Source organism: Grampus griseus, assembly GCF_964374135.1.
Source record: "Grampus griseus genome assembly, chromosome: 17".
Taxonomy (NCBI): Eukaryota; Metazoa; Chordata; class Mammalia; order Artiodactyla; family Delphinidae; genus Grampus; species Grampus griseus.
This window is the reverse complement of record NC_139011.1, coordinates 37,712,684-37,726,587: the sequence shown is the minus strand read 5'-3', so window position 1 is coordinate 37,726,587 and position 13,904 is coordinate 37,712,684. Positions and strand designations below refer to the sequence as shown.

The 13,904-nt window shown below is 36.7% G+C and overlaps 1 protein-coding gene across 1 annotated transcript in view; it reads right to left on the bottom strand.

The window, feature by feature from the left end:
• Positions 1–13,904, bottom strand: part of STK3 (serine/threonine kinase 3) — a 322,020-nt gene that overhangs the window by 120,980 nt on the left and 187,136 nt on the right. The window contains exons 7-8 of the mRNA XM_082675272.1: positions 13,412–13,549; positions 3,618–3,743 (exon numbers count right to left, since the gene is read on the bottom strand). Coding sequence (XP_082531398.1) covers positions 3,618–3,743; positions 13,412–13,549 — 264 coding nt within the window. The remainder of the gene's footprint in view (positions 1–3,617; positions 3,744–13,411; positions 13,550–13,904) is intronic.

Below are 13,904 nucleotides of genomic sequence, written 5' to 3'. Positions count from 1 at the left end.
GGATTTTTGTATGCTGATCTTGTACCCTGCAACTTTGCTAAACTTGTTTACTAACTCTAGAAGATTTAGATGTTTTGGACAGACACCATCTAGGAAGTTGCTCCACCTTAAGGGGATCAAAACAAAGGCAAGCCTCTGTGCCAGCCCCACAGGGAACTGCCAGATAGCTCAAAATGCAAAAGCACAATTTTTTTGAAAGTAAGGTTCTTACTCCTCTCCCCTGCCCCCAACCTCCACCTCTGTTCCCATGGCGGCCACTGAGCTAAAAAATTGGGGATGGCAGGCATGTAAAGCAAAAATGCCACAACACTTTCTTACCAAAACTTAACATTCTTAAGCTTCTTCATTAAGCACTCCCCTGGTTGCTGTAAGTTTTTTTATTAGATTCCAGTGTTCTGAAAAGCTTGACTTGTCAGTTTCTGCCAACTTAATGGTTGCTTCTGTGGAGCCACTGATTCTTAGATTTCCCTACTCCACCATTTTCTATGACCAGTAGCTTCTTTTAACAAATAGAATGTGGCAGAATTTACAGTGTGCAACTCCTGATGTCATAAAAGGCACTGAGATGTCCTCTTTGTTCTCGCTCTTGGCTCACTCACTCCAAGAAAAGCCAGTTGCCAGACTGTGAAGACTCTCAAATAGTCCTATGGAGTGTCCCAGATGGCCAGGAGCTGAGACAGCCTGCCAACAGCCATATGAGTGAGCTACCTGGGAACTGCAGTCCTTGTCAAGCCTTCAGATGACTGCAGCTCTGACCAACACTTAAACCTCAACCTCAGAAGAGACTCTGAGCCAAAATCATCCAACTAAGCCACTCCTGAAATACTGATCTACAGATACCATGAAATAATAAATGTATGTTGTTTTAAACTGCTAATTTTTAGCAGTATATAATAGTTAAAGCTGAGGCCTGAAAGACGAGAACCTACTCATTCAAAGAGTTCTAAGGAAGAAGAATGTTTCAAGCAGTGGGAATGGCACATGCAAAAGCCCTGCATAAGGAAAGGTCATTGGCATGTTAAAATAATAAAAAATGTGAAAGAAGATCAGTGTGACTGGAGCTCAGTGAAGGAGAGGAAAATAGTGAAGAAAGAGATCACCAAAGTGGCAGAAAGTAACTGAGATGACTATAGCAAGGTCTTTAAAACTTAGTAAAGGGCTTCCCTGGTGGCGCAGTGGTTGAGAGTCCGCTTGCCGATGCAGGGGACACGGGTTCGTGCCCCGGTCCGGGAAGATCCCACATGCCGCGGAGCAGCTGGGCCCATGAGCCATGGCCGCTGAGCCTGCGCGTCTGGAGCCTGTGCCCCGCAACGGGAGAGGCCACAACACTGAGAGGCCCGCGTACCGCAAAAAAAAAAAAAAAACTTAGTAAAAACTGGTAAGTTCTGGGGTAAGCAATAGTTCCTTATCCATAAAAAATGGAAACCAACCTATAATTAAGTATAGGAAAATAAGAGCAAAGCAAAAATAGTCACTACTCCAATGACAGCTAATTAAAGGCAGTTAATTAGTCCAGCACTCATGAGAAGCTTACATAAGGTGAAAGAAAACCACTGGGTACCACCCCAGAGGGGCAAAGACTAGACTTCTTGAGAACATAATCTTATTAAAGTATGTAATTCTGATAATCCAGTGATGTTTATTTTTATAAATACTAATAAATATTTGATTGAAAAGTGAGCATAAAGTCTTAATGAAGGAGGATGGAAGCTTAAAAGTAAAATACCTAGTTTTATTCTTGTTTCCTCACCAGTTTTTTTGTGTTTTGTTTTTTAATATTAATTAATTAATTTTGGCTGCATTGGGTCTTTGTTGCTGTGCACTGGCTTTCTCTAGTTGCGGAGCATGGGCTCTAGGCACACGGGCTTCAGTAGTTGTGGCACGTGGGCTCAGCAGTTGTGGCACACGGGCTCTAGAGCACAGGCTCAGTAGTTGTGGCGCACAGGCTTAGCTGCTCTGTGGCATGTGGGATCTTCCCGGACCAGGGCTTAAACCCGTGTTCCCTGCATTGGCAGGTGGATTCTTAACCACTGCGCCACCAGGGAAGCCCTCCTCACCAGTTCTGTGAATTTTGGTAAATGACTTCACTCCTAATTTAATTTCAGTCAACTGCAAAATGAGATAATAATATACACATCTTCAATCTTACTTCTTTAAAGATCAAATAATATGATAAAAGTGCTTCTGAAAGTGCTTTTGAAACTACAAAAAAATAACTGACATTTACAAATTTGATCATTTGTAGAGAGAGACCGAAAACTATTATCACACAGGGTGGGAACTATAAGACCGTTTGAGAACAAGAACCAAGATCTTTACATCATCCCATATTACTTATGGAAAAACCACCTTTATGAGGATGCTGTTTAAAATTCTGAATGGTGAATTCACTGGCAAAAAAATTATATCTAGAATATAAGCTTAAAGCATCTGTCTCACCAGGCAATCCACAGTCACTGCCAAATGAGTAACTGATTTAGCCAAATAGCTACAGAAAATGATTATAAATCAGCTCTGAAAAGAAGCGCACTTCTCCTTGTCCTGGGCTACCATATGACACAAGGTTTAATAACTGGTGAGGGACTTCCCTGGTGGTCCAGTGGCCACGCTCTCAATGCAGGGGCCCCGGGTTCAATCCCTGGTCAGGGAACTAGATCCCACATGCCACAACTAAGAGTTCACATGCCGCAACTAAAGATCCTGCATGCCGCAACGAAGATCCTGCACACGGCAACAAAGATCCTGTGTGCCGCAACTAAGACCCAGCGCAGCCAAATAAATAAATAAATATTTTAAAAAATACTTGGTGAAAAGGGTAAAAGAATTTCAAAAGAAATACCAATTAGATAACTAGTCTCTGAAATTGAAAGTAAATTTGAATTAGCAAAATAATAGGATTTGTATACAAAAACTGTTAAGATTAAAAAAAAAAACTTCTATGGGAAAATATAGATGATGTTATCAAAGACATTTCCAATCAGTATAAAAATAAAATATCTGTGTTTTCAGATTTAATGACTAACTGAATACCAAGATGTATTCATCTCCATATCCTTAACCCGAAAAAATATTATAATTTAAAACAAGGAAAAAATCGTCAATGAAGCATAAAAACATTAGACACTATAAAATGCGATATATAGATATAATTTTTTACTTTATTAAAATGCACTGATGCACTAATAGAACGTAAATGTAATAAGCTGGTCCTTTTATGTCCCTCCTGCTTTCTCTAGTAACTCATCTTCTACTGTGGTACTCTATCTACAGCATAACTGATGACCAGTTAAAAGTAAGTTCCAGAAGATATAACATAAACTTGACCAAATCCAAGACAATATTTATTCAACAAACACACCTCAGTGTCAACTAGATACCAGGTGCTGTATAAGCCTATTATATTAACCTTACATTCCCCATTAATCACTAATTCTTAAGACATCAGAAAAGACATCATTTAATAAAACGAAATATATTTTGAGATTTAATGAACAAACATACTTCACTTGTACAATAAAACAGAAAGTGCTAATGATATATTTAAAGAAAAAACCCAAAATTATAGGATATTCTCGACTCAGAAGAAAAAGATCAACTTTTTTAGGGTAATTACGAACCGAATTTTCTTCTTCCTCTTCCAATTCTCGCTGCTGTTCTTCATGTCTTTTAGCTTTGATCTCCATGGCTTCTGTGATCAGGTCTCTTAAAATTGATACAGGTTTTGCATTCTTGATAAAAGGGTGCTAGAAAAGTAAAATTCAATGGTATAAATTCAAATGGTTTCTCTGAATTACATCTTTAAAACATTAAAACAACACGTAAATGTGAACCAGGAACATAGGCTTCAATGATTGGTCCTTTATCCAGAATTAAATGTATAGGTTAAGAACAGAGAATATTTCAACGGCTTTAGAAATAAAGATTTTACTTTCAGGTTTACAAGTTTTTAAAAAACCATTAAAGCATACACACAAAAATGTAATCCTGTTAATAAAACTACATTCCCCTTACAGATATAATTGTCCAAAGGAAGTACAGATTAGGTAGATTAGGTAGTAAAAAAGACAAAAAAAAATTTTTTTAAAGATTGGTGATTAAATTACATATAATAATAAAATGATTTTGGTATTGTTACAAATTTTAATTAATCTTAACAAGCTGACAGCCAGAATCAGTAGTCAAAAGGAGGGTAACTATTTATTTTACTTCTTTTACATATTTTCTATTTATTATGTCTTTAATAATGTAATCATTTCCAAGGGAGAAGTAGAAAATAGCAATAAGAGAAAAATATTTTTCAGAAAATAAGTACTGCTTCACTTCTATACCACCCTGATCTAGCTAAAACATCTGAGTTTGTTACAATTCTGATAAACAGAAGTGAAACCACCAGAAAATACCTGGGTGTTTGATGACTTTTTAATTCAGAGGAGTAACATGAGAGAAAGTAGAGGGAATGGTTAAAAGTATAATTTGGAATAGATAACCATATTTTGAAGCAGCAACACAGCTTCAAAATGTAATTTTCACAATTATATGTCAGTAGAAAGCCATCTGAGTTATTTTCATAAAGATCAATACAACACAAAAATATTCTTAAAGATAAAAAAAATTCTCGTGCTAAGAAGAAATTACAGACATTTGTAAGAGGCTTTAAAATGGTGAACATACCATTTGGGAAAACTATGAGTAAGAATTTTACCTGATTACAGAAATTCTAGCATTGATGACAAAGAACTAATAAATTCTTTTATAGCAGTTATAAACTGATCACCAGATAAATTAAGTTCTATCAACATACCTGTGGTGGAGAGTCCTAGTCACCCACCAAAATACAGTTGTGGCTGGACCTATGGCTACCCAGCTACATCCTACATTTCTCAGTCTCCCTTTCAGTTGGTTGTGATTAAGTTCTCACCAATGAAGTGTGAGTGCCTGCGTTGTGTTCCACTCCCTGATCTGGACCTTAAAACACTGAGACTATGCACTCTTCTGTGATTTCTTCTCTTTCTGCTACGCTGGGAAACAGACAAAGACAGTGCCCTAGAGGATGGTGGAGAGCAAGAAGGAAGAAATCCCAGTCCTACTGTTAAAAATTCTGAGAAACAATGGTAAAAAGGTCACAAAAATTAATACTAATTGAAGATATGATCTTTGCCCTTAAGGAACTTATTATCTGGAATAAGAAACAAAAGACAAACATAAAAAAAATTACAATGTGACATACAAGTTACATTAATGATGATTTAGCACAGTCTATATGATTAAGAGATGTAAAAGTAAAAGAAGAGGTGACGTAATCTCAGATGCCTCACGGAGAAGAATCAGACCATTTTAGGGAGAAGGAAAACTATGCACAATATGAAAAAACACAGATAGGGGATGTATGTTAGAACACCATAGGAAGAGCTGTCTAGCCAAAACAGAAACACTGCTTAGAGAAACGCTGTCCTGTGAGTTTAGATACAGGTAAGAGTGGGACAAGAGGGATAAACACTCAGAATGAGATACTTGAATTTTGCTTGACAATCCCTTTAAGTACATAAACAAGAGAATGGTGTAAGGAAAAGAATGTCTGTGACAGTGTAATCTTGCAGTAGAGTTTAGAAATGAAATAAGATGGGGTGAAACTGCAACACAGGTGCAAATTATTAAGAACCTGGATTAAAAAAATAGCTGCCACAGTCAAGAGGAAATACTGAATCTGATGGAAGAACTCTTAAGAAGGATTTAGTGACTATATGTTAACAGGAGTGAAGGAAGACCAACACAGCAAAAACTGGGAACCAGTAGAATTGCACCTCTTCACTAAGGAACAGAAATCTCAAATTGTATTATACTTTATCTTCTCAGGAAAAATTATGAGCCATTCCTCCAAGCCACAGGTTTTTTTTTTTTAATATATCTTTAACTGCTTTACATTGTTGTGTTAGTTGCTGCTGTATAACAAAGTCAATCAGCTATATATATACATATATCCCCATATCCCCTCCCTCTTGAGGCCCTCTCCCACCCTCCCTATCCCACCCCTCTAGGTCATCACAAAGCACTGAGCTGATCGCCCTGTGCTATGCAGCAGCTAAATGCCAAAGTACACATCCAGTCTACTGCAAACTTACTTTCATGCAGCTCACTGTGAACTCACTAAACAGTGTTATGCTATCATTAGTCTATAGAGCTTAACATTCCTAATCTCAAAATCTCAGTATGTCTTACTTCATTTGTACTCATGTTTTCCCTACATAACTGCTACAGGCATGGTTCTGACCAACAAAGAGGAACTGGCTAATAAAGTTAAAAGGGTACTTTGAGAACAAGGCCATTCTATTAGAGCATTCTTGATAATAAGAAGAGAAGTTTTATCAGACACATTGGCAGATTTTTAAAGAATATTTTTAAAGGCTTTTTAAAAGTAGTTGGTAGTAAAATTTTAAAATGCAAAGCAACATAAAAAAGAACAGAACAACAACAACAAAAAACAGAGAAAATGAGGTGGCAAAAAAACCATGGCAACTGTGACTGGAATATTATTACTATAAACCAATGTAAATAAATGGGTTGAATTTCCATTTATTAAGCAGTATTTTAGTTAAGTACTAAAAGACACTTAGTTCATAAGATAAATTCAGCTACGTGCTTTCTATGTGAGATATACTTAATAAAATAAACCCAAATTATATTTCTGCAGGGGCATACTAAAAAGAACTTGGGTTAAAAGTCAAGGATAGGCAATGAAATATTAGTCAAACATAAAATAATATCAAGACTAACATCAAAAAAAGCAGAATTGAAGGGAAAAAATAGTGAATGAAGGAAGAGTCATATAATATTAATAAGGGACATAATACAAAGAAAGATATTATAGTTATAAACTCAATATATTAGTACAGCATTATGTGTAACAAAAATAGAGACATAAGAAGTTGATCTAAATAAGAATAGGAGGTATTAATATTCCTTTTCAGTCACTGAGAAATAAAACAGGTAAAAAGTAAATAAAGTGATCTGCATAATATAATCAGACTGAGTTAGCAGAAAAATCAATAAACAGAAGTTACATCTTTTTGTTAAATGCCTAGAGAAGCATGTGGTACCAGCATAAGAATGGAAAGAACAACAAAACAGAATATAATGACTGGAAATAGAATATAACATACGAAATAAGCTGGCATATTACGAAGGCAGCAATTCCAATCAGTGAGGAAAAAATACTTATTGCCTGCTGTTTCTTTTTTCTTTTGGGGGGGTGGGGTGGGTAGAATTAGACTAGATCTTTACCACAGAAATATCAAAATAAATGCCAGATAGATCAAGAAGTTAAAAGTCAAAAGAAAATGGAAATATAAAAGAACTAGAGGGTAATATAGGAGAATATTTATTCAATCCAGCGCCATAAAACGAAGGGAAAAAAACATAAATGAACCAAAAATTTAACATCTATGTCAAACAAGAAGGTAATTATATGAAGAGTTTTAAAAAGAATATCAATTTAAAAAAAAAGGTAAACACACCAAATTCCAAAAGGCAATATAGTTTCACTATTTCTAAATGTACCTAGGATTTCCCTGGTGGTCCAGTGGTTAGGACTTGGCGCTTTCACTGCAGGGGCTCAGGCTCGATCCCTGGTTGGGGAACTAAGACCCCACAAGCCGAGTGGCGTGGACAAAAAAAAAAAAGAGTAAGCTAAAATATAAACTAAAAAAGGGCAAGAATTCTTAAACCACCTGAACTAATGCTAAGACAAAGAATACCCAAAATCAACCTATCACATTCTTGGTCATGTATTTTAAAAAGTAGGGCTGTTTGAAGATTTATTCTTTTAAAATTTGAACCATTTCCTCTTAAATTTTGTTCATGTTCTGAATGATCAATTTCTGAACTGAAAGAATTCAAATAAATTATTTCTTCATAAAAGGTGAGAGAACAAGAGTTTAAAGTGAACTGAAGACAGACTTCTGCTTGTGGACAGATTGAGCAGTCATACTTTCCCCTATACCTCTCCATTAAAGTATAGCTAAAACCCTGGACGATAAAACAAACACAGGAAGACACTGAAAGGTGGCAGATTAACTAGGGACCAGAGGACTAAAGGAAAGACACAGCTGTGAGTCCATGGGCTTTTTTTTTACCTCATTTATCCCAGACTGGTTATTGGAGAAGCCAGCAACCTAGAAACACCAATGGATACAAACTAAAAAAGCTCCTACAAAGGCCTGCTCTCTTGAGCCAAAGGATCAGGAAAGGGACAGCTAGCCAGTGTGCCACCTTCTCTTTTAGACAATCACCATTCTACTCCACCCAAACACCAGAAAGAAAGCACATGCCCCACCCCAACCAGCAAAGGCTGGGTGGGGAACCTAGACTTCTACCTTCTGGAGGCTGTCCAATCCTTTCACTGCAGGGGTATCAGAGAAAACCAGATGTTAAGCTAGGGCATTCATCTATACCAGGCAGTATAAAAATCACTCCCCACCCCCAGTGGGGAGTGTCGGTGGAGATCACAAGAAAGCCTGGACTTATACTGCTACCAGGCAGTAGTAAAGAAACCCCACCTCCCTCTCTGCTAGAGTGGGATCAGAGGAGGCCTAGTGGAGAATCAGAACTTTCATCACCACCCAGCTATACTGAGGCCCTGCAGTGCCAGAAGAGGCCACTGAGGGAACCTGAGTTCCCACCCCTGTACAGTGGTAATAAGGAACCCCTCCCCCACCCTACATGTCAAAGGAGACCAAGCTGGGGACCTGGACTTCTAATGCTACCTGCCAGAAATGAGGTGGTGCCCCTCTACCCCACTGAAGCCGTGTTAGAGGACTCCACTTACTACAGAAAATTTAAGTAAGATCTAGAGTCTCATAATACCCCAAATGCCCAGGTTTCAAATGAAAATCACTCATCATGACGAGAAGCAGGAGAATCTCAACTTAAATGGGAAAATACAATCAATAGATACCAACATCAAGATGACATGGATATCAGAATTATCCAGCAAGGATTTTAAAGCAGTCATCATAAAAGTCCTCAATTAGCAATTACAAACATGCTTGTAAACACATGAAAAATTAGAAAGTCTCAGCAAAGAATTAGAAGATATAAAAAAGAAACAAATGAAAATTTTAGAACTAAAATATCTAATAACAAAAATGAAAACCTGATGGATGGGCTAGCTCAACAGCAGAATGAGGACAGAGGGAAGATTCAGTGACTCAAAATATGCAACAGTAGAAATTACACAATATGAACAACAGAGAGAAACTAAACTGGAAGATAAATGAACAGAACCTCAGGAATCTGTGGGACTAAAAAAATCTGACATTTGTGTCAGTGGAGTCCTAGAAAGACAGAAGAGGGTAGGGCTGAAAAGTGTTTGAAAAAATAATGACTGGAAACTTCCCAAAATTGGCAAGAGATATAAACCCACAGATTCAAGAAGCTGAACAAATTCTAAACTAAAGTATAAACGCAAAGAAAGCCATACCAAGGCACATCATAATTAAACTTCTGAAAATAAAGACAAAGATCATTTCATCTTGAAATGATCAAGGGGTAAAACAATTCAAATGGCTGTAGATTTCGCATAAGAAACCATGGATGTCCCAAGACAGTGGCACAACAGTTTCCAAGTACTGAAAGAACTGTCAATGAATAATTCTATAGCCGGTGAAAATATCCTTCAGGAATGAAGAGGAAATAAGACATTCTCAGATGAAGGAAAACTAAGAGAATTTGTTACCACAGACCTACCCTAAATGAATGGCTAAAACAAAAAGAAAGTAACAAAAGAAGGAACTTTGGAACATTAGGAGAAAGAACACTGGAAAGAGCAAAAATGGGTTAAACACAATATAATAGATTTCCCTTATTCTCTTGAGTTTTCTCGATCGTTTAAAGCAGCAGTCCCCAACCTTTTTGGCACCAGGGACCGGTTTCATGGAAGACAATTTTTCCATGGGTGGCGGGGATGGCTCAGGCGGTAATGTGAGCGATGGGGAGCGATGGGGAGTGATGGGGAGCGATGGGGAGCGATGGGGAGCGGCAGATGAAGCTTCGCTCACTCGCCCGCCACTCACCTCCTGCTTTGCAGCCCGGTTCCTAACAGGCCACGGACCAGTACTGGTCTGCAGCCTGGGGGTTGGGGACCCCTGGTTTAAAGGTTAAAACAAATACTATAACACTTTGATATGGATCTCAATTATGAAGAGGAAGTATTAAAGATAATTATATTATAAATGGGAAGGACAGTGAGATAGATAAAGTTTCTACTCCTCACTTGATCTGGTAAAATGAAGAATAAGTCACATGCCATGGGAGTTCACAGAGTGACCCATGACACCAGCTGTTCCAGCAAAGCCCATGGGTTAATTCGAATAATGGCAGATCTCATTCTTCCAGAAGGCCAGACTAGGGCAAGAGCTGACTCTCAGGTTTTAGGCTACCCACCAGAAGGTACAAGGAACATTTCCAGATCAGGAGCTCTAGTGGCACTAGGCTGAACTTGAACCTTGTCCCTGGGGATTCAATATCCTCATCTTTCAAAAACTACTAAGAGTTCAACTCAATAATCTCAAAGGATCCTTTCAGTCTCAGCCTACAATTCTTTTAAACTTACACAATTATCTATCTTATGTCAGAAAATAAACCACTATAAAAAATTCAGCACAAATTCCTCTTTAGAAACTGTTTGTCAAAGTCTAGAAATCAATATAGTAAAATCTATACATGTAGATTATAGCCAAATGTCCATTAAAACTTGGTAATAAGACTGTATTCTTAAAGTTAAAATATAATTTAACTTATATAAGACACATGTGAAAGTCCTTTAAGAGCCAGAATGGCTTCCAGACATCCAGCAAAATAAAACTCTAAGGCATCTAATGAGACACTAATGAGACAACAGATAATAATCCTATCTAAAAAGCTTTTAAAATCAGAAGTTTGTTATCTTAAATAAACACATATTGAATTCAATACACATGTATTAAGCACTAGGTACCAGGAGTGCAAAAGTAATCCCCTTCCAAAAGGCATATAGCCCCTGACCCTGAATTAGTTACAATCTAGGACAAAGACACAGAAACAAGTTATTTGATTCTAACATGGTAAATGATATGCACAGGGTGCTTACGGGAACACAGAGGAACAACTAGCCTGAACAAAGATGAAGGCAAGGCTTTCTGGAGGAGTACCTAATTTGAATTAGAAACAGTGAGACAATGAGTAAAAAGAAGCCTGTTGGTAAAGGCAGTCTTTAAACTAGCAAGTGGGGGGTGGGAGAAACACCATGAAAAAAGGTATAGAGGATTGAAAAAGCATGATTTGTATAAGGAACTACAAGTCTATTATTTCAGTATTTATAAAGGGAAAAAAGGGGAGGTCAAGAAAGAGGTCAATTAAGAGGCCAGACGAGGATACCACATTATAACAGAGGGCCTCCATGGTCAACAACAGCACAACAGAAAAAGTTTTTAAAAATCAAGAAAACAATTATTCGCTCATAAGCACTATACAAAACCAGTTGCATTGTTTGCCCTTATTATAAGGAAAAATACTTGGGCCAAACCCAACTAGAAGCCAGAGGGTAACAGAGCTTGCTAATGTAGTTCATACAGGTCAACTTCCTGGGTAAAAAGCAGAATGGAGAAACGGTGACAAGTGGGGCTGGAGGACAAGTGGGATAAACCTAGAAGAACCCCTTAATCACTGTGTGACCTTCAGTGAATTATTGAACCTTTCTGGGCTTCGGTACTCTCATAAACAAAATTAGGAAATTTTACTAGAATAGTTCTTAAATGCTTTTCCACCCTAAAAACTCTAGGCTAAACACAGAATTTCTTTAAAAAGATTAGAAAAGATTATGGAAGAAAGACTAGAAAGAAATATTGGTTAAATTATCCAAAAACCAGAAATCAGATACATTTGGATTTACTTCATCATCATCAGATTTTGTACTATTTGTCCCACTTTTTCTGTTATTTCCCCTCCCTGCTTCTTTCTTGACTTCTTTAGGGCTGAATAATTTAGACAGTCAATACAATAACAAAAGCAATACATCCTTGATTTATGTGTTTAAAATTCCTTTGAAGTGCGGACAATATTTCAAAATAAATGTTTCAACTAAGTAACTTTTGTAAAGTAATATGTGCACATAACACAAAACCCAAAAGGCTCAAAGAGAGCCTTCAGCAAAAAGTAAGTCTCCATCCCACTCCTGTCAGCCATATAGTTACCTTCTCTGGAGGCAGTTTCTTGCTTATTTTTCTAGAGCTACTCCACGATAAGCATTGACATATGTATATATACATATATGTGTGTGTAGACGTGTGTATTTTGCCAATCACTCCCCTCGATGGACCTCAAATTGCTTGTTTATATTTATGTTGTTTCCAATCTTTTGCCGTTACATTGTTTTATGAAGACTTTTACACATATGTTATTTCATACATGGTTAAATTTCTCTGTAGAGTAAATTTCTAGAAAAGTAATTGTTGGGTCAAAGAATATATGGTGTTTTATTCTAGACAGATATTGCTAAATCGCCTTCCATGGAAATTAAGTTAAATTTTCATAACAATAAACCTTACATTTAAGAGCCTGCTTCTTATATCCCTCAACAATACCTTTTTTAAAAACGGTACCTTGGAAAAATCACTTTTTATAACTATGTTTTTAATCCTTTTGTCACTTAACAAAAAGAATTATTTTCCAAATATCAAGTTTTGTTAACGTGTACACTTATCATAGCTTAGAGGTCTAAGCCAGTTCTGCTGGGAAAGTAAAGACTCACAAATACTCATTAAAAGTATTAAATTATTTCTATTTGCATTTAATGTCAAAGCAGATTAAAAAAAAAAAACCTCCTGACACTCTGGATACAAAGTCAAGTTGTAGAGGGACACTGACACTCTTCATTTAAGTCATCTTGTAACCAGTATTTATAACATGTGATCTTCACAAGGAGTTCAGGAATCTTGCATTTATGTATCTTATAGAGCAAAAAGTCAAAGAAGAAATGCTGGGTCAAGGAATAATACATCAGGAAGAAAAACATAAGAAACAGTAATAATGGAAACGAGAACTCATATCTGAAATGAGAACCCTATGGAAGTTTAGTTTTAACACAACTTTAGGAGGAAAGAATTGACAACAAAAATTAAAAAGGGGGGCGGAGAGAAGATTGAACTTGGAAAACAAAAAAAAAAAAAATGAGAGAAAAAGAACATACAGGAGAAGAATGGTGTGTGTGTCTGTAGGTCTCTCTCTAAATCAATCCATATTTCTTGGGAGGTTTTCATCTTTAGAAATCAGTTAATGAAAAAAAATAAATAAATCAGTTAATGAAACTCAATTCTGGTCAATGTCAGAAAGCTAAAAGGTGTAAAGAAAATATCCTCCCCTTAGAGACACAAGCACTGACCTGTAAAAGTTGTGTTGCAGTAGCTCTCTGCTCAGGATTCTTCACTAGGCACTTTTTAACAAAATCGGTGAAATCATCAGACCAAAGTTCTGGCTTCCTGAATGTTGGTGGTGGGTTTGTGGGAATCATAAAAATAGCCTGGTAAAAATGAAGTATCCAAAAGACACGGTAAGAATCACAATAACACACCAAATAAACAAATCTCTTTATCTATCTTTTTATCAGACTCTAAATGTGAAAAACAAATTTAAGCTGTTCTAGCATTTCCAGTAAAATTGCAATTCAGGAAGCAAGCCCATCTGCTACTAATGTAATCACTTCCCATTAAATTTCCTCTATTTGAGTTGCAGCTCATTGAGCACATCATTCTTTATTTTATCATTTTTAATCAGTCTCCAAAGTAGACTGCATTTCTAACCCTTTTACCAAACTAAGGACATTCTCTGGTTAAACAGATATATCCCCCAATTTTGCTATTGCATGCCAGATTTGC